The sequence below is a fragment of the Tachysurus fulvidraco genome, chromosome 11, assembly GCF_022655615.1.
Source record: "Tachysurus fulvidraco isolate hzauxx_2018 chromosome 11, HZAU_PFXX_2.0, whole genome shotgun sequence".
Lineage (NCBI taxonomy): Eukaryota > Metazoa > Chordata > Actinopteri > Siluriformes > Bagridae > Tachysurus > Tachysurus fulvidraco.
The window spans coordinates 5,697,549-5,719,893 of NC_062528.1; the positions used below are offsets into that span (position 1 = coordinate 5,697,549).

At 39.4% G+C, this 22,345-nt stretch overlaps 2 protein-coding genes across 4 annotated transcripts in view; both read left to right on the forward strand.

Annotated features, from left to right (window-relative positions):
* The first annotated feature begins 1,457 nt into the window (after positions 1–1,457).
* Positions 1,458–10,619, forward strand: gdpd1 (glycerophosphodiester phosphodiesterase domain containing 1). The gene is made up of 10 exons (XM_027136680.2): positions 1,458–1,759; positions 3,846–3,888; positions 4,021–4,156; positions 4,314–4,359; positions 5,239–5,360; positions 5,474–5,563; positions 6,730–6,863; positions 7,978–8,037; positions 8,298–8,349; positions 8,475–10,619. Exons 1-10 carry the CDS (start codon positions 1,624–1,626, stop codon positions 8,607–8,609), a joined length of 954 nt encoding a protein of 317 aa, XP_026992481.1. The 5' UTR covers positions 1,458–1,623; the 3' UTR covers positions 8,610–10,619.
* Positions 7,992–22,345, forward strand: part of ypel2b (yippee-like 2b) — a 31,120-nt gene continuing 16,766 nt past the window's right edge. Inside the window, exon 1 of one of the 3 annotated variants that reach the window (XM_047820754.1) lies at positions 7,992–8,037. The gene's annotated coding sequence lies outside the window, so the exon portion shown is untranslated. Of the gene's footprint in view, positions 8,038–15,821; positions 16,092–22,345 lie in introns of those variants that run through there. The other 2 variants (XM_027136696.2, XM_027136709.2) reach the window with 2 other exon arrangements.

The following is a 22,345-nucleotide window of genomic DNA, read 5'->3' on the forward strand; positions in this document are numbered from 1 at the left end:
TTATAGACATAAACTCCATAAACCTCATAAGCCTCATCATTGCTCTTCACTGATCACCGTGTGCTCCAACATCAGTCCTAAAGTCATTACTGAATAATTCAATGTTTTTTGTTTTGCTGGCTGAATTCTTATTAGCATTCAAAAACAACCAAGCACAACTGTGACAGCCATGACACATAACCAACTGCTTGCTAATACAGTATATATTTTTCTTTTTTTCTTTTTCTGTATAAATAAGGTACCCATAGCTAGCAAGCTAAAATTAAAACCCATATAGATCGATTACGGCTGTGCTTGTTGTGTCTACGCAAGATCTCTGTAGGCTAATAACATAGGCAGGTTTAAAAAAAAATTAAAAAATAAAGACATCACATCTACATTGTCATAACATTCATACATCACACATAACATTTAAATCCACTGACAGGTGACGTGAACAGCATTGTAACATACATTGTAATGAGATAATACACTGGCTCCTGTAAGGGGAAGAATATACTCAACGTTTTCATATTGTTCTCAAAGTTGATGTGTTGGAAGCAAGAGAAATGTGCGAGTATAAGGATGTGAGCGGCTTTGACAAGGGCCTAATCTGCAAAACGGCAGGTCTTGTGTGGTGTTCACAGTGCGCATTGGTTATTATCTAATTTATTATCTACATTGTGTTCGTCTGTCTCAGGAACCTGGTGCCAGTCACGCAGCTGTACGTGAGCATAGACGCCAGCACCAAGGACAGTCTGAAACGGATAGACCGTCCTCTTTTTAAAGACTTCTGGCAGCGTTTCCTGGACTGCCTCAGAGCCCTCGGGGAGAAGGTGAGGAATGTGTCCACTGCTAACGTTCACATGTGCACATAAGGGTTATTAACTCTTAATAACCTGTACAGCTGTCACACAGTTGGTAGTAGTGGTTCATTGCCTAGTGCTCCGGCTTACTGAACAGAAGGTTTCAAGCTGCCACTGTTGGGCTCTAGTGCAAGGCCCTTAACCCTCTCTGTGCCAGGGGCCATATTATAAGCTGGAGTATGTGAAGAACAATTTTATTGTGCTATAATGTGTATGTAACACACAAACCCTTCTTCCTCTTCTTCTTCTTCTTCTTCTTCTTCTTCTTCTTCTGCTGAATTTCCAAAATTACTTTGTGCCACATGTTAGAAATGAGTTGAAATCTAAGATTTGCCAATATTTATAAGATCTAATCATCAGATTAATGTATATTATACATTATATTATATATTATATGATGCATGACTGTGTGTGTGTGTGTGTGTGTGTGTGTGTGTGTGTGTGTGTGTGTGTGTGTGTGTGTGTGTGTGTGTGTGTGTGTGTGTGTGTGTGTAAGACATGAACAGGATATTGACTGTGACTCTGCGGACTGTGACTCTGCGGACGCGATGATTGGCTGGTGCGTTGTGAAACGTTTCAGCCAATCAGTAACCGCAGTGTCATTTCCGCTTAACCAATCAGAATGCGCATAGACAAAACAACCCTGAGTTAGGAGACCTGTCAGCTGAGCTGTTTACCGGCCGGTGTTTAGCCTCAGAGCTAACAAGAAATCTAGCTGTTAGCTTTTTAGCTATAACGCGCAGTGCTAGTTTATGACTGATTATAAGTACTTATAGCTATGAGTACAGTAGTCTATGTTTTATCCACGGTTACTGGATACGTGCTTACATCCGCTTTGTTACTGAAATGTCCTTCGTTGCTGCATCGCAGGAAACGTGAGACTTTCCTCAGCCGCCACATCTCACACCGAGGCGGTGAGCTGTCCAGTTGTGCTCATATTATGTCTTTGTAGCCATTTGTTTTGTACAATCTCAGTAAAGAGTCGTTCAGTCGCTCAGAATGTCGTAATAATCCGGTCAGAAATGTTCTCATGTGTTGTGATGTTGTTTATATCTCGTGCTTTATGGACCTGTGGTACATTTCTGAGAATAGATCAAATCTCTGACGTTGTTAAAACTCATGCAATAGGACCTTTAACCCAGTTACCTGCAATGATGGTGACTGTGGTGCAATTTTCTTCTTCTAACTTCAGGGCTCTCAGGTTTTAAAGACAGGCAAGAAAATCAGAATCAGAATCAGAAAGAGCTTTATTGCCAGGTATGTTTTCACATGCGAGGAATTTGTTTCAGTGACAGAAGCTCCACAGTGTAACAGAATGACATATACAATATATACAGTTTGTATGTACAAATGTACAAGTGTGAAATGTGCAATTGAAATATAAATAGTATGTGTTTTAAGTAAATAATGTGTAAGAAGAGTGTTGTGTGTTCCGCGTATGTTAAGTGTTCAACAGATGGATTGCTTGAGGGAAGAAACAGTTCCTATGTCTGGTCGTTCTGGTGCTCAGGGCTCTGTAGTGTCGACCAGATGGCAAAGTTCAAAGAGGGAGTCTGCTGGATGCGAGGGGTCCAGAGTGATTGTCTTTGCCCTTTTGGACACTCTGGAGAAGTACAGATCTTGGGTCGCTCAGCAGCCCGGACTACCCTCTGTAGAGTGACATCTCCAACCCTCCACCCAAACACAACAATGGGGGTGCCCCCTACTCCTGCATTCAGTGAACCGGGGCCCCATGGCACCATCTCAGGACCCCCAGTTTAAGAACCACTGGCCTAGACTACTTGTTCTGAGCAGGTGTTTTTATTGAACCGAGGCCCCCTGACACCATCTCAGGGCCCCCAGTTTAAGAACCACTGGCCTAGACTTGTTGTTCTGAGCTGGTGTTTTTAGTGAACCGAGGCCCCCTGACACCATCTCAGGGCCCCCAGTTTAAGAACCACTGGCCTAGACTTGTTGTTCTGAGCTGGTGTTTTTAGTGAACCGAGGCCCCCTGACACCATCTCAGGGCCCCCAGTTTAAGAACCACTGGCCTAGACTTGTTGTTCTGAGCTGGTGTTTTTAGTGAACCGAGGCCCCCTGACACCATCTCAGGGCCCCCAGTTTAAGAACCACTGGCCTAGACTTGTTGTTCTGAGCTGGTGTTTTTAGTGAACCGAGGCCCCCTGACACCATCTCAGGGCCCCCAGTTTAAGAACCACTGGCCTAGACTTGTTGTTCTGAGCTGGTGTTTTTAGTGAACCGAGGCCCCCTGACACCATCTCAGGGCCCCCAGTTTAAGAACCACTGGCCTAGACTTGTTGTTCTGAGCTGGTGTTTTTAGTGAACCGAGGCCCCCTGGCACCATCTCAGGGCCCCCAGTTTAAGAACCACTGGCCTAGACTACTTGTTCTGAGCAGGTGTTGTCAGTGAACCGGCTGTAAAACTGTTGGCTATGTTACAGACACTCATGAAAAACTGATGCTGATTATCTGGGAAACTTCTCTAACAAACTGTCAAAATGTCATTGTTTGTGTCAAACATGTTGTGAGTTTGTTCTAACATTACAACAGGAGATCATAACTTACTCAGTGCTCAATGTGATGCTCGCAGCTCCAGTGGTTTTCTCTGTGGGTGAACGAGGATGATGCTGAACAATTCCTGGATTTGCTTTTTTTTTTCATTGGTTGTTGAGTTAAATCTTACCCAGATATAATAGTGCTATTTTCTGATTGGCTATTGTGTAGCCTCTTTTTTTTTTGATTGGCTGATGAGTGTCAGGCTCGACTAAGAACTCCAGCGGAGACGCGCTTGATTCCTGCCCGGTTCCATAGAGACAGCAGTGCGGACAGATACATTTTGGGTGCTGCGGCTTATTAAATATATGATAAATAGTCCCAAATGACTCAAATGAGTGACTGTCACTCTCAATGCGTGACACTTGAGAGCCCTGTAACTTCAGCTGATATCACTTCACTTTACTCATAAGTTGTATGTTTATCGGTCTTGTGTCCTCGACCACAGGTGCAGGTGAGAACCTGGAGAACACCATGGCAGCCTTCAGGCAGTGAGTTTCTTCACCGGTCACGATTCACTAGTTGTATGGATATTTAACAAACACCTTTAAGTGATCCTCAAGCTTCCTGTCTTCTATCTATCATATGTCTCTGAACCGTTCGTTCATGTTTTCCATTTGTAGTGCCGTACAGCTCGGAACTGACATGCTGGAGCTGGACTGTCATCTGACCAAGGATGAGCAGGTGGTGGTGTTGCATGACTTTAACCTGAAGAGGTCGACCGGAGTTAGCACCAGCATTTCAGATGTCGTATATGCCGTGAGTGGAAGATTTTAACTCTTTATATGCTCTCCTGTCGTACTGTCAATATTGCAGTGAATCGTTTGCATTTCCAGTTAATATTTCCTGATAGAAATGTGCTTATGTATGTAATAAGAATGCAGTGTGTGTTTTGTGTTTGTGAATTTTCCTTTAGGAACTTCCACCTTACTTGTGTAAGCTTGGTGTGAGTTTCAAGCGAGGTGAGTGGCCAGGACTTCAGCAGCTGTATTAATCCTCCTGTCATCTCTGCTGTGTAAGATTAGATTAGATCCAACGTATAAGTATAGACAGATGTACAGATATACATAAATAAACACACACACACACTAATATATATATATATATATATATATATATATATATAACAGTTTATGGGCTGAGTGAGAGGTGTCCTTGAAGATGCTGCAAGCTTTACGCAGACACTGCTTCCTCTGGCTGTCCACAATGGCAGGAATTGGCGTCCCAATAATGCGCTGGGCACTTTTTCACCACCCTCTGTAGTAATAGAGCAATTCCTGTACCAAACTGCAATACAGCTGATTAGGATTCAACTGCACAGCAGTAGAAGTTCTCCAAGATAGCAGAAGAAAGCTGGTTCTTCCTCAACAATCCCAGGAAGAAGAGGGACTGGAAAGCCCCCCTCTTAATCAGTCTGTAAGCGTTATTGAACCAAGACAAGTCCTCGGATATGTGAATCCCCAGGAACTTGAAGCTGGAAACGCATTCAACCATCATCCTTTTAATGTGAATAAGTGAATGTGTGTTACCTCTCTTCTTCCTAAAGTACACAATAAGCTCCTTGGATATGTGTGTTGGTTTGACTGGCAAAAATATGCATGTTTTTAAGTGTACATAATGAGGAGTTTTATATAATGAGGTCAGAAAATTAGAAATCATTTGATGTATAATTAGAGTTGTTTCTAAGAGAAAATTCTATTTATTTATTTATTTTATTTTATTTTTGTTGAAGTGGAAAACTTAAATTATCGTGTAATCTTTATTACTTTGTTTTATGAAGGGGGGCCAAAAATTCTGGAGAGTATTGTATCTTGTATATCGTATACTTGTCTGTATCGCAGAGTGCTTTGTGGAAGGAGGTGAGGATAAAAACATCCCACTGCTGAAAGATGTATTTGAGGCTTTCCCAAAGACCCCCATTAACATCGACATCAAAGTCAACGATGACACACTCATCAGGAAGGTCTGTGTTCCCTCACTCGCAAACTGCTGCTGCAACACCACAAATAAGATATGCCTCGATGAACGTCTAATCAGAACAGGTCATGACTGGATGATGCTGTATTGTTCCCAAAGGTCTCTGAGCTGGTCATTGAATATAATCGGGAGCAGCTGACTGTATGGGGTAACTCCAGTGACCAGATAGTTAAGAAATGCTACAAAGAGGTAAGATCCAACGCTGTAAGGCTTTTTGACTTTATTCTACTACAGTCATGAGACAAAGAAAAGTGCAACCTCTTTTTTTATGCATTAGGTATTAAATAACAATTGCATGGTCTTCATAAACAAATCATCTCAGGTGACAACAAAAAACATCAGATTTCAATTCATTTTCCTTAAAAAAGCCAACATTCAGAAACCATTCATTCGTTCACTCATTCATTTTCTACCCCTTATCCGAACTTCTCGGGTCACAGGGAGCCTGTGCCTACTGTATCTCAGGCGTCATCGGGCATCAAGGCAGGATACACCCCGGACGGAGTTCCAACCCATCGCAGGGCACACACACTCATTCACTCACACACTCACACACTACGGACAATTTTCCAGAGATGCCAATCAACCTACAGTACCATGCAGGCATGGGGAGAACATTCAAACTTCACACACACAAGGCGGAGACGGGAATCGAACCCCCAACCCTGGAGGTGTGAGGCGACCGTGTCCCATTCAGAAACCAAGTGGGAGAAAATAAGTACACCCAATAATCCAATAACATGTAGAACTACCTTTAGCACCAATAACTCCTGCTCTTCTTTACAACATTGCTTTAGTTCATTGACGTTTGAAGGTATGTGGGTTTTTACCACAGCATCTCGAAGGGGTTGAGGCCTGATACAAACACCTTGATCTTTTTTTTCCTGCTTCAGCCAATTAGATTTGCTGGTGATTTTGGGATCATTGTCCTTTTGCCTGACCCAATTTTGGCGCAGCTTAAGCTCCTGGACAGATTTGTCTCAAGAATGTTCTGGTTCAAAGTTTAGTTTAGTTTATTGTTGTCTTAATAATAACTGTAAGTTTCCCATGACCTCTGGATCCAAAGCCATGCCCTCCTTCCACACCTAAGATGTAAACAGTCTTTCTCAATAAAATATTTTGAATTTCCAATAGTTTGGAGATGGCCTTATAACGCGTCATAGATTGATAAGCAAAAACAGTTGCTTCTCTGAGGTTATAGCTAATGCCTTTTTTTTTCCTTTTAAATCTGTTTTTTTGTTTTTTTGTTTGTTTGTTTGTTTGTTTATTTGTTTATTTTTGTTTTTGTGGTTGCACATACATACATATATATAATATATAATGTAAAAAATGCTGTTTTCCTCTTTCTTTGGTAGAATCCTCGGATCCCTTTGCTCTTCAGCTTACCCAGGGTGCTACTCCTCGTGGGGCTTTTCTACACCGGGCTCCTGCCCTTTGTACCCCTTAAGGAGCAGTTCTTGGAGATCCCCATGCCTTCTATTACTTTCAAGTGAGGAACATGTCAAATGTTTCTGTATTTTTCACTGTACTAATATACTGTATACGTTATCACATTTAATATTAACAATTGCTTATTTGTTTAAAATAATTTTTGTATATATTACAAAATAGCACATTTATTTAATTGTTAATCTATTAATACATTTATTATTGATATAATTACTGATACTGTATTACTACACTCTAAACTCCCTGAGCTTTCTGTCCTAGTTAAATAATTAAAAACCAAGGCATGATAAGAGTTTAATTTGGTAAAATAAGCATAATCTAGAGGCCTTTGCCTTTCATATAAGCCACTTCTGATTAAAAAAATTATCAACTAGAAGTTGTTATTTGTTAGTTAATTATTGTTCCTACAACTTGCATAGGTGACAAGACTTTTGTCAGGGAGTGTAGAGTACTACAACTACTACATATAACACATTATTATTATTATTATTATTATTATTTATTATTATTATTATTATTATTATTATTATTATTATTAATAATAATAATTATTTTAATAATAGTTATTTTAACTATAATAATAATAATAATAATAATAATAATAATAATAATAATAATAACAATAATAATAATAATAATAATAATAATAATAATAATAATAATACTAATAATAATAATAATAATAATATTACATTTAGTTTTCTGACCTGAACACTTTCTCACATTTTAACTGACTTCTAAGCCATATAAAGGGCTATATAATATATATATTATAAATATAAATATTGTTTCTTAGCTCTACATTCTCTACATTTTTGATGGGGAAACACACTGCTGTATAGTTTTCTATAAAATCTCAGGGCTTCTTAATTCTCTTTGGAGAAGTTTTTGTGTATCATTTTTTTATGTGACTTTTTTTTTGCAAATAATTGGAAAACAAATGCACCTCAAGTCTCTCCTTGAGTAGCACCATATTTGCCAAATCTTTGACCTTTGCTGTGCAAATGTATAAATGTTGCTCTGTATTAGAAGGAAAATGAGTGAGAAAATGGTGTTGTTATGAGCAACAACCAATAAACAGTTGTCTTTATGCTTCACAGTCGATGATTGATTTAAAGACTCGGGCTGCTTTTAATTTCCATGTTTTTCTTTAGAATCCGAGACCCCAGAAGGATGACACGGGGTGAACGCTTCATCACCTGGATGGCAGACACGTAAGTTCAATCTCGGCAAAATATTTACAGAGCCTGTGTCTATTACATTAGGTTAATGACCTGAAATGTATTTCTGCTGACCTCTTTGATCTCTCTCTCTCTCTCTCTCTCTCACACTCACTCACACTCACACACACACACACACACACATACACACATACACACACACACACACACACACACACACACACACACACACACTGGTGTACTTGCACCCAATGGTTGTGCCTGTGTCTGGCTGTATTTTCCTACTTTATCAGCCTTCTCATGAGAAAAGCTCTGTTTGACCATCTAAAAGCTCGTGGAATACAGGTGAGAAATCTAATAAAAAAGAGAGATATAAAAAATCCCAGGAAGTTTGTTCATAGCCAATTTATGCAAATGGAAAAATGAACTAATTAATTAAAGTCAGATATTTGCCGTGTTTTTGAACACAGACCTATGTGTGGGTGCTGAACGATGAAGAAGATTTTAAAAGAGCGTTTGACCTCGGGGCCACCGGCGTGATGACCGACTACCCCACCAAGCTCAAAGATTTCATGGAGAATAACATACCTGTTTCATGTAAATGACTTGTGAACAGAGAACAGCTCACTCGGGTCATTTTCCACTTTTCGACATGGCCTGGTTGGAATATCCTTTCATCTTCTTTTTACACATCACCGTTTGTGACGGAAGTAGCAGAAAAGGCTGATAGGAGTGTGTGGTTTTAAATCTGACTCTGAGGTAAAAGGAGTGTGTGGTTTTAAATCTGACTCTGAGGTAAAAGGAGCGTGTGGTTTTAAATCTGATTCTGAACAAAATGGACCTTTTTTTTATTTTTTATTATTTAATCCTAAAGGAAAAAAGAACACTAAAGTAGACTAACTTACGATGAAAAATTAAAAAAAGCTTACTACTGATTTGAATACAGAACTTACCCACGAGGCATTGCAATCTAATAGAGTTGAAATTTCAAAACAGAATTTGAATTGAATTAATTATGCTGCATCTAAATGTGAACCTGGAGCATCATAAATTCTCTATTTCTATTTCCGGGTAAAAAAAAAATACAAAACAACAACAAATCTTTTGTTATTTTATTATCATTCTACTCTATTTTGTGCCGCAAATGGCCAAAGTAATACTCGTACACGCTTCTGAACCATGAGGGGAAGTCGACAAGAGCTTTAACAGTATTATACTACAGGAGGCCACAAGCGGTGAAGCTCTCCTACAGTTTATCGCCGTAATATAATACGTTACTTAGCAACAAAGAACCACAAAGTAAAATGGCTCTCAGGTTTACAAAGTGATGCTTTAGTCTCTAAACAAGTCTTATCACAAATCTGTCAAGATAATTTTACTATCGTAGAATTATCTCAAGCAATAGCTCATTCTTTTTCAGTTTCTCGTCATTACCTCTGGCTTCTGAAAGCGTTTATATGCCTGAGTGATAGGAGGTAGGGATTCGCTGCAGCTTTTCAGACGCAATAAAAACCTAACATAGATTATAAAAGCCACTTTATGAAAAGTAACTGCCTTTTTGTGATTTTCAGCTGTATTCTGATCACATGTACGAAGGGAATACTCCAGCATTTGGTATCCTAATCTCTATTTCTCTATATTACTGCAGACAATCATATATTAGGCAAATTATCTGTACTGGGGAAAAAAAATTAGAAACAGTAGCTGAATTATGCTGCTAAATGCAATACTCGTACACGATAAGGATGATCGTCTTCAGATGTGACGATCAACACCTAAGCAATGCTAATTGTAAGCAATTATTCTGATGGGCATGTCCATGTTTACAGTGGCAAAGTGATAATCACAAGTTATTATGATAAATTTAGAACCGAATTTGCTGATCTGAACGATTCTACCGATGGAATTTAGTGTAAAGAGACTTTCTGTTCGTTTCTAACGACAGACTCTCTGTCTCGGGTTAACGTTCGTGAGCTACAGATAACACAATTTGTGATTTGGTTGAAATAATGCTTGAATATTCTTTTAATATGTGAACAGACAGATATAGTGATGCTGTTATGTTTTATTTCTTATTTCAGTAATGTCATTAGATAATAGGTGTCTTCTATACCTAAAAAAAAAAAAGCCATGCAAATTCATAAAATTAATATAAAGTGGAAACAAGTGTCGATTTTAGGTCCGATTTTGTTTCTGGACAGCGTGTAGTTTCCAACAAACATCGTTCATCGTCATTCATAATTTGCACTCTGTTTTATTCAAAGGATTATCAACAACTCCACAACAGTCCCAAGTCGATTAATGTGTGGTTACTGCTCCTTGTCGTATACTGTTATCACTACTGATTTTAAAAAGGTTATGGGATTGTTGGGGTTTTTATTCATCATTTTTGTGTATCTTTTTGTGCAGTTGTATATTTTATAGTCTATCATATTAATGAATGTGATGACATGCCAGCAAAAGAACTTCATTAAAGCTGTCTTGGAGAAGTTTATGGACGAGGGAGGCCAGTGTCTATTATATAAGAATCGATTGTTATTTATGGAATTTTAATATCTAGCCATGTATCTTATAAATAGAAATAAATAATCAGCTCGATGCTGGATGTTTTCTTATTTTGTTTGTGGACCTGCTGTTTCTTCTTTTATACTTTGTATGTTTATACCGTCATAGTTTAACATTAAATATATTCGTGTTTTTTCTTCCCCACAATACTTATTTTTTTATTTTATTTTTTTTCATTTTTAGTGATTTGTAAATCTTGTCACAGATTATTTGAATGAAGGCAGTTCAATTGCACAGCAACCTTTAAGAGTTTGTGATGAAATGTTTTCGACCTAGAGCGAGATCTGCTTCCTTAATTATAACGACCACGAGCGGGCGCTCTAATTTATTTTTTTATTTATTTTATCTGGGGTTCAATTCACTAGTTGTCGAGTGCTGAAAGAAGAGCATAATAGTATAACATTCAACTGCAGGGTAAATTAAGTTATGAAAACAGCATTAGAGAGGTTCATTTCTATTTTTAAACCATTGTGGCTTTTGTAGGCAATGTTGGTGAAATGCATAGGATATGTCGTAGCCATGTATTCATCACAGTCAACGTCACTGAATTAATATTTATAATTAGTTCCTTTATTTTCCATTTAAGGGACATATTATAATCATACATCACCACGATAAAATGAAGGCATACAGTAAAACACACACACGCACATACACAAAACCCACGATTACACAACAATACAGGTTTAATCAGTATTTTACTTTATGTAAATTAAATAGGACAACTGTGTGTTTAGTGTCAGTAGTGTGTGATAACATGGACTAACTTGTCTTGTGGGTGTTAAATAAAACTGTTACCCGTTAAAAATCATGACATATTGTACTGGTTTATTGCTGAGGTATAAACGGAGTAAAACCTTTTAATGTAGATGCTGTTGTGGGTCAATAATAATAACAACCCCAACTGTAACCCTAAGGGTAGATGACAGTAATAGCACCATATTACCCTGATGTGTATATTTTCCTATAACATCACATCTCTTTCTATAACAGCAGCTCTGACCAGCTGCAAAGCAAATCGGGTTTACATTACAGGTTTACAATATAAGTTATCCTTTATATAGTATCTGCTCTTTCACAGGGACTTGCATGGAGGACAATCCACTAACACTGTATTATGTTAGTAGATTACTTAGAGTACTATAAATAAAATAGAATAAAAATGTGATGTCATTGGAAATTTATATGTTTTGGGGAGGAAACATTATCCCATCACTGATAGTATGCTATGTCAGGTTTTATTCCAGCATAAAATAATAAATAGTTTTTTGTGTTTCAAGATCAAACCACTGACAGGTGAAGCGAGTAATACTGATTATCTTACAGTGCTGCCTATCAAGGGATGGGATATATAGCTCATCGGGGGATGTGGTAGCTCAGTGGTTAAGGTGTTGGGCTACTGATCGGAAGGTCATGTGTTCGAACCTCAGGTCCACCAAGCTGCCACTGCTGGGCCCCTGAGCAAGGCCCTTAACCCTCAGTTGCTCAGTTGTAAGTCACTCTGGATGAGGGTGTCTGCTAAATACCGTAAATGTAATTATACAGGTGCATCTCAATAAGTTAGAATGTCATGGAAAGGTATTGAAGTTTCACGAGTTTCACTATTTGAGTTGAATTACTGAAATAAATTAACTTTTCGTCAACATTCTAATTTATTGAGATGCACCTGTAAGGCAGCAAGTCAACAGTCAGTTCTTGAAGTTTATGTGTTTTGAAATGGAACAATGAGAATCTGAGTGACTTTGACAACAGCCAAAGTGTGATGGCTAGATGACTGGGTCAGAGCATCTCCAAAACAACCGTCTTCTTCACCCCAGGTCTCAGTCCGGTGGAGCATCTGTGGGATGTGCATACACGTCACATGCTGTCCATAGTTTATACTAGTGTTTTGCAATGAACACCTGTTTATGGTTAACATTTCTTTGATTCTTTTTGCCTTGCGCAAATGTCAGACCTTTTAAAACTCTTCTAGTGATCTTCCTAACATTTTGTGACAGCTACAGGTAACCTGCGTTCCGAAGCTGGTGATAGACTCCTATCAACATCTTATTATTCAATTAGATAATAACTACTTTGCGAAATCATCCGTTTCCAATACATATTGGATATGGCTTAGTCATGTTAGAAGTAAAGCCACATAAAGTGAAAACTAATGCCTTTCAATGGCGTCCTTAACATAGCCCAAGATCTGATTCTCCTTCCTTAAATGTTTGGCAGACATCTCATCATGGAGGGCATTTGTGATGAGATTAGCTGAAATTTAATCCTAGCAAAACTGAATTGGAGTTCATCTCAGGTGACTCATCCCCATGTCAGGATCTTGTGATCTTCCTGGACAAGATCTTAAAACGCACCTTCTTAGCTACCAACAGCATGCCACCGTGGGGTAGCCATGGACAATCAACTGTCCTTTCCTCACATTGCTAATCTGCCATGTTCATGTCAATTCCTCCTTTGCAATATTGGAAGAATTCGTTCATTTCTATCCACATAAGACACTCAGGTGCTTGTTCAGTCCCTTGTCATTTTGGGACTCTACCACTGCGTCTCATCCTGTCAGTTTTGCCACTGGTCACTATCGCACTCTTCAACTGAAACAAAAAACGGACCAGCACCCACTTTCCTCAAAGCACTTATCACACCTCACACTGCATTACTCTCTTTCCGATCCTGCAGTACTGTTCATCTGGACCCACCATCTCTCAGGTTACAAGGAAATTACGCACTAAGACTCTTCTCTATTCTGGCACTTAGGTGGTGGAATGAACTTCCCCTAGATGTCTAAGCAGAGTCACTTGCTATCTTCAAATAATATATTACCTCCCAACAGAGTGAAGGTAGTCTGTGATTTTGTGAACCACTATTGATGTATTCATTGATAATGACTTCAAAGCACTGCTCTAAGTCTCTGTGGATAAGGGTGTCTGGCAAATGGCACGAATGTAAAGGTAAATATGCTGACGCTCCTTACACACACTGTGATGCTCAGTCTCCATGCATGCTGTAAAAACGTTCCTTAGATGAAGCTAGTATATACGAAAAATGCTGTCTGCTCTGATGTCCAAAATGTAACAGACTATACAAAACTTGCTATATAGCTTTAATAGTAGTCCCTTTGAATGTTGGAGAACATGAAGAACTTTCAGAACCAGCACACTCTAGTCTGCAAGTATAATGTTGTAGCAGCATGTCCATCAGAGTGGCTTGAGATCAGATGGTGTTTTTCTCCTTGCACAGAAATTACTCATGTGTCCTACAGGTGATTAGTCTAACAGAGAGCTACTTGGTTACCAGAAAGGCACAATGTTGCAGAGGATGCACTGTGAAAGCAGCACATGAGTTTCACAAGGCACAGTTTGACCTCTTGATAAGGCCAATATGACTCATTTGACTGTTTATCCTGACACAGCAGTTCACACTGGACCAACACCTGTTCTGTTGATTCTGCCAGTGTTGCACACAGTTCAACAAACAGACCACAGAGTCCTGCGTTTTGGCCCTGTCCCGCTGATCTCGCTGATAGACTGAAAGCTTCTTCCTCTGCAAGATGTGTTGTCTTAAATAGATGGTATCATTTGGCACTCTCAGCCAGGGATCGTACACCTGTGGGGTTGGCCTTTCAGAGGGAAATGCAGAAACAAACAATACTAGAAATGCTATCGAATTAACAATTTCTCAGTAAACGGTGCTAGTATGCTCTCAGGTAATAAAAATTTTTGCACTAAATTACCATTCACCGGGACTGGCTACACAAGGGACGATCTCCATCTAAGCTAAAAGTATGTGGACCAGCAATTGCAAGAGTGCACTGCAGCATATTGGATGGTGTCTCACAGATATTCTGAAGGAACTGAGGCACCTTCGTCCACCAAGCCTAGGACTTCACCCTTGTGTTAGATCCCCTTGGGTCCTTTCTTTATGAGCACATAGAGTATGCTAAACTGAAATACATTTATCTATAGACTGCCTTCTTGCTATGCTAGCAATCACTCTGGCAAGAAGAACCAGAGAGATGCATGCAATAGCAATAAAACAGATAACAAGGAAGTTTTTGTGGCCAATCCTAAGGTACAGTATCACCATTCCACAACATGCTTGGCAGGGGTGAAATAAAAAGATAGATATTTTTGTTTCTGTGGTTCAGTTAACATCAGATAACAGTCAGGGTTCCCCATCACTTGGAACTAGCATCGATCTGGCAAGAATATCATGGGTATTTTAGAATAAAATACAACATCTTACAGTCCGTCAATCATACGGATACAAGAAGCTATATAGGTTCATAGCTGAAAAAGCCAGAACTCCTGGAGGTTTTCAATTGGAGAGAAACAAATATATTGAAAAGTTCTGTAATGTCAACGCCAGCAACTCCATATTATACCACGTAATTTGAACAGTATTGAATTTGGAGTAAATTCAACAGAACTCTTTATCTGGATTCTATGATCTTCAATCTCATTACGATATTGACTACAGAGTGACGGACCAAAAAACAAAACAAACATGTAGCCAATTAGCAGGAAGGGGCGTGTCTTGTTAATATGCGGCAGAGAGAGTGTTCAGTGCGCATGTCTGACATTAGCCGAAAGCTATTGAAACATTGACACTGACCTCTGCCTCGGGTTCTAGGTGTTGAACGTCGTCTTCCACTTGAAACGGAGCTAAACCTTTCACGGTACAACACACAGTACTACAAACACACATTTGTATTACCATAGTATTACTCATTGAGTTAATTTATTGATAAAAATATACCCTCGGCCAGCTGCCCCAACAGGTTCCGCCATAATAGTTGCCTGGGTTGCGTATGTATGTGTGGGGCGGAGCTATCACAACAGGTGTGACACCCATTTGGGTTAGGGGCGTGTTTGTTTTGGTGATTTCAAATGTCAACATTGGCTTTCAAACATTGTGCACCTTTAATGTCCTTGTCATATTAGCATGAATGACCAGATTTTGTGTATGCGTTAATCGTAACCGTGTTACTTAGCAAAATGCAGCAATCATCACCACAGACCTTGGAAAATGAAAATCTTTTTTTCCAGATATGAATGCATGTTTTCTTAGATTTTCATAGCTACACAACACATTAAAAGTAGGGTTAGGGTTAGGGTTAGCCATCAATTTAACTGTAACAAGAGATGAACTAAATTGGTACCCCGCGACCCGTTTGGCCTTCCATAGAAAAGAAAACGTTGGCGTTCCTCGCGCGTGGGTGGTTTCAGAGACATCGAACTGATTTTTTTTTTTATCTCAAATTGACCAATCATAGCGGTGTTGCTAGGCTGACCCTTTCTCTGATTGGAGGACACAGATGTCAGTCAGTGTAGATGAAGCGCAGGATGATTTCTGCTCAATTACATGAAACACCCCAAAACACGTCCTCAGCCTCAGCAGCAGCAGCAGCAGCAGCAACAACACGAACACTGCAGAGGAACACACGGCTTGTCCTACACCTAAAGTGGCTTTTCTTTACAGCACAAGAAGCCGTGCCTTTTAGGGGTTATCTCTACTTTCCAGAGGTACATTTTAACGTCATTTCTTAGTGTTTATTTAAGTGTGAAACTTTTATGCTAACATGTTTATGGATCAGTGAACGTCATTGTTGGACAGTTTGTTATGACACGATTTTACACGCAATGACACGCAGGTGTTTCACGTTTATGACTAATAATTTCGCACTGATTTTAGGGATTCCTTTTTAAAAAGGGGTTTGTTTACAAATGAAATGTTTCATACAAACTGATTACAGTTGCACTAGTTAGTGTTGTTAAGTGTAAACAAAGCTGCGTCATTTCACCCCTTTAACGTCACTGTGTGTAAACTGGTATTCATCATGCTGCTGTATCACACACACACACACACACACACACACACACATATACACACACACACACACACACACACACCACTGTGTATACACTGGTATTCATCATGCTGCTGTATCTCTCTCTCTCTCACACACACACACACACACACCACTGTGTATACACAGGTATTCATCATACTGCTGTATCACACACATACACACACATACATACATACATACATACACACACACACACACACACACACACTGTGTATAAACTGGTATTCCTCATACTACTGTATTACACATACTGTATACACACACGCACACACACACACTACTGTGTATAAACTGGCATTCATCATACTACTGTATTACACACACACACACACACACACACACACACACACACACACACCACTGTGTATAAACTGGTATTCATCATACTGCTGTATTACACAAACATATACACACATACACACACACACACACACACACACACACACACACACACACACTGTGTATAAACTGGTATTCATCATACTGCTGTATCACACACATACATTCACTCATAGCTATACACATACTAATAGCTACACACATACACATACACACACTCATAGCTACACACATACACAAATACACACACTCATACACACACCACTGTGTATAAACTGGTATTCATCCTACTGCTGTATCACACACACATACACACACTCATAGCTACACACATACACACACTCATAGCTACACACATACACACACTCATAGCTACACACATACACACACTCATAGCTACACACATACACACACTCATAGCTACACACATACACACACTCAGCGACACACATACACACACTCAGCTACACACATACACACACTCATAGCTACACGCATACACACACTCATAGCTACACGCATACACACACTCATAGCTACACACATACACACACTCAGCTACACACATACACACACTAATAGCAACACACATACACACTAATAGCAACACACATACTCACACTAATAGCTACACACATACACACACATACACACACTCATAGCTACACACATACACACACATACACACACTCATAGCTACACACATACACACACTCAGCTACACACATACACACACTCATAGCTACACACAAACACACTAATAGCTACACACATACACACACACACATACACACACTCATAGCTACACACATACACACACTCATACATACACACACTCCTAGCTACACACACTCGTGCACAGACTCACACACATGCTACACACACACTTTTGCAACATCGCCTGAGGTATGAAGTGCAGTATGTGATGTTTGAGTGGAGGTCTTCACGGGCCACTTAGATCCGAAAACCCAAGGTCCGACCTGAGACCCGAGCGGGTTCAGGTCTAAAAGTTTCACGTGTGCCTCGGACACGGGTCGGGTCTAATAATAGCGGCATCGGGTCCCAGAGGACCCGAGAAGACCTGAACTACTGTATTTCACGTGTGTGCATCGACTTGAGTCCTTTTCCAACCTCTCCTCTGTTTGCCAAGACCGCTTGCGACATCGTGTTGAAACAGACCTGTCAATCAATTTTGAATCCACACAGTAGCGGTTACGTTTCTGTCCGACTGGTGCATGCAGGGCTGCATCGGTGTGTGCAACATTCGGGTCCAGTCCTGTTACAAGAAATTGCCAAACGGTTCGGGTCGGACTCGGCTCTAATTTTTCCGGGTTTGTCTCGGGTTGGGTCTTTCTTAAAAAATATATATATGTGCATGTCGGGTTCGGGTGAAAAGTGATTCGGGTCACTTCGTACATTTCTTTAGACCAGAGAAGACTAAATTCTTATATTAGACTATTTTACTGTTTACTTGAATTGAATCTGTTGAATCCAAACCTTTCAATAATGTCACCTTGAATTTAGTGTGTTCTGGTGGAAAGTTCCAGAAATAACAAACCTTTTAATGCTCTAATAATATGGCAAAACAAAATAAACACGCATGAATAATGTGAGCGATATTTAAGTACGGTATTTTCCGCACTATAAGGCGCACCTAAAAGCCTTAAATTTTCTCAAAAATCGGCCGTGCGCCTAATAATCCGGTGCGCCTTGTGTGTGCACTGAGTTACAAAAATCTGTGTGACTTTAGTAAGCGCTCCGCTTGAGTGACTGTCGGACCATTTCCCGCTGACACAGGGATGTAATACATACACTACGTACGCTGGCAGCGCTAAACCAATCAGAGAACATTCCGTAATATGTACGTAATACGTACAGTACGTATGCTTAACTCCACCACGCCTCCGGTAGGTACAGTATAACTACCGGTATGTTGCAAAAACAACATTTGTTTCTTCCTAACCATTATGCGCTCCACACTCCAGTCCAGTAGGTGGCGGTAAATGCACCGCCAATAAAAATCAGATGCTTCCGAGGCACAATTGAAACTACAGGCTATCAGTGACGCTAGAGCTGCAACTAACGATTATTTTTTCTGTCGACTAATCTAGCGATTATTTTTTCAATTAGTCGACTACTCTAGCGATTATTATTATTAATTTATTTTTGCTTAATCTAGTGTTCTTTTTTGATTAACTAGTTAATCCTTTGGATAACTTTCCAAAACAAATGATAAATATAACTTCTAATATAATATTTCAACTTTTATTAAAAATTTTTTCCAAAAAAATACCTCAATGTGGTTGAAGTTTTTACAGTATACAAAAATAAAGTGCCAAAAATAAACAACACTTTAGCATCAGGCACGAATAATGCCATATAAATTCAAAAGCATTCAAAATGCCATATAAATTCAACAAAAGCACTGCTCAACACTGCAAAAATACATGAACGGCCATTTGGGGCGTGAGAACAGTGACATCCTTTTTATGACAGAAATCTTGTACACAGCTTTGCCTCTTCCTGAGGAAAAACAAACAAACAATAATTACCATTAGGAACCAAATTAAACATGAAATCTATGAATGCTAACAATATATAAACTGTACTGTATTTCAAAGAGGGTAGTAAATCTGCATATTTTTAAATGATGTGATTAATTACAAAGTTTAATATGATTACAATATTAATTGTATTTAGAAAGTGTAGTGAATGTCATTTTATTATGAAATACAGAAAGCATTTTAAACTCAACTAATGAGAATTTGTTATCATGTATTTATAATTATATTTTATTTAACTGGCTTGTGCCAGGGGGCACGGTGGCTTAGTGGGTAGCAAGTTCGCCTCACTCCACCAGGGTCGGGGTTCGATTCCCGCCTCCACCTTGTGCGTGTGGAGTTTGCATGTTCTCCCCGTGCCTCAGGGTTTCCTCCGGGTACTCCGGTTTCCTCCCCCGGTCCAAAGACATGCATGGTAGGTTGATTAGCATCTCTGGAAAATTGTCCGTAGTGTATGAGTGTGTGTGAATGAGAGTGTGTGTGTGTGCCCTGTGATAGGTTGGCATTCCGTCCAGGGTGTATCCTGCCTCGATGCCCGATGATGCCTGAGATAGGCACAGGCTCCCCGTGACTCGAGATAGTTCGGATAAAGCGGTAGAAAATGAGTGAGTGAGTGGCCTGTGCCAAAGGTAAACAAAAAATGCACTAGTAGCCTATTTATCCTTAACCTAGATTACAGCGAACTGTTAATGTAAATCTAAGATTAATTTTTCAACAACCAGTTCATGTAAATTAAAAGTTTGCTTTATCGTCGGCAAAGTTATACAGTATATGTTTACAGTTTACGCCGTTAGCGATTAGCATTACCATTATTACTTAGCATATATTATTTAATTCTTGACCAAAACACAGCAGCTAAGAACGCAACAATTACTCCCAAAACTAATTGTAATAATAAATACTTACAAAGATGGCTCGTCCTTTTGAGGTCGGAGAGCGCCAGGATGTTTTCTTCTGAGGTGCTCGTGCATCGCAGTTGTGCTGCCATTTTATTTGGCCTCTGTTTAAAGTATTCCCATACTTTTGATAATCGTGGTCTAGCTTTTTGTGATAGACTGGAACTTTCTCCATTCCCAGGAGCAGAAGCTGCCGTTACGCGAGATGAATGTAAACAGTGTGACGCGTCGACGCATTTCATGCATGTCGACGTATTTTCGTATTCGATGACGTCGACGCGTCGTTGCAGCACTAAGTTACACGGTTGTAAATGGGAATAGAGCAGCTGAAAGTATTCAACATCAATGTATCTATGGTTCGGAAGTGGAGGAAGCAAGAAATTGTACTGCGCCAAGTTAAGAAGACACAGTACATGAGGAGTTTGATGGATTTGTGGGAGAATATTGATTAAAAAATAATGTGTGTGTTGTTAAATAGTAGAATAGAGTTCAACTAAACTCACTGTTTTGCTTCTGTTACCTTTTTTGTAGACCGTATGTTTTAGCATGCGCCTTATAATACGGTGCGCCTTATGTATGGGTTAAGTACAGAAATAGACCCCGTAATTGAGACTGCTCCTTATAATCTGGTGCGCCTTATGGTGTGGAAAATACTGTAGTTGGATTTATTTCACAGTCTTTATCTCATTCCTCTCTATTCATATTTTGATTTATTTCTGTGAGGAAATTAAATCCAAAGTCACATGTACATACACAAAGTTTAAAATCAATCATACATTACTTTAGAAATTTTGATAGAATTGGTATGTTTTCTTTCTTTTTTTTGTATTTTAAATCAAGCTAGCATCCGAGAAAGCGGACACTAAAGCGAATATATTAACAATGTCATAATTTAAAATATACAGAGTTTTTCGTTTGTAGCAGTTGCAGCTTTGCAGACATTTGGCCTTCTAGTTATCAGTTTTTAACAACAGAGGAAAATCCTGACCTTACACCGAAGCTCAGTTGGGTTGAAATCTGGAGGTTGTTACCGACCAGACTGTTATCTTTTCTCCTGATTTTTCGAATGTTGGACGCTTTACGCACACACTCGGTGCTTGCAGCTACCAGATACTAATACCGAATGAGAAAACATGTTCAAGATAGCTGATGACACTCCGGTGGACAAGACTCACATCTTACAAATGTCTTTTAAATTAGCTCACGTTGTACAACTGTCAAAGATTCACCATGTTCGGTAAAGTTAGCAGTGTCCCACTACACGCATTCGATGGAAACAGCTTATACATTTCGAGTTAGTAAAAATGCTGGTACTCTTCTAACATTCATGCACTGGACAGTAGAGTATGCAGTGCATAGTGTGTAGTATGTCACTTGGAACAGAGCTGTTGTCATGCTGCATGTCAATTTGCAATAAAAACACACACCGTCCCAAAGACCTAACAACATCATAAATATAGTAGTAAGCCTTCTGTTTACATCTCACATATGTTCTCCTTGAATATGTACGGCTTCTAAAACTTTCACTCATCCCTACTCCCCCCCCCCGCATCCTTTATTCATTGTTAGTGTTCTTTTTTGCCATTTTATTTGCTAGTTTCAAAGGCGTTTTTAATCTCCGCCTGTAAAGCCAGCATCAGAGTTGTTGTTTTTCCCCCCATGCTGCGGATGACACCGGTATTTGGCTTGTACTATTTAAAGCAGCAGCCATCTGAGGACCTGCAAGACATCTTTTTCTCTAACACCAGACTCTGACACTCTTAACCTTTTGTGCTGTTTTTGTATCTTGGCCTTCCTTTTAGTTTTCTCTCCCAGTTTGAGCTAGTATGATCTCTTCTGTCAAGATTACAACCAAATTGAGTTAATGGTTCCTTGATTTAAAAAAATAATTAATTAATTTTAAAGAAAGGACACAAACTAACTTGTATCTTAAAGGCAGGGTCCTAACTCCTGAGCTAAACGCAGTTGTAGCTGCGTCTCTACATTACTACGATAGAAAAGAGGTGTTATTTGTGTAGTAACAGAGTTTAGCTCAGGAGTTACTAACTCAGGAAACTCCAACCTGTGAATATGTGGCCAACTTCCTGCTCCTTCAGTTCTCTCCAGCGCTG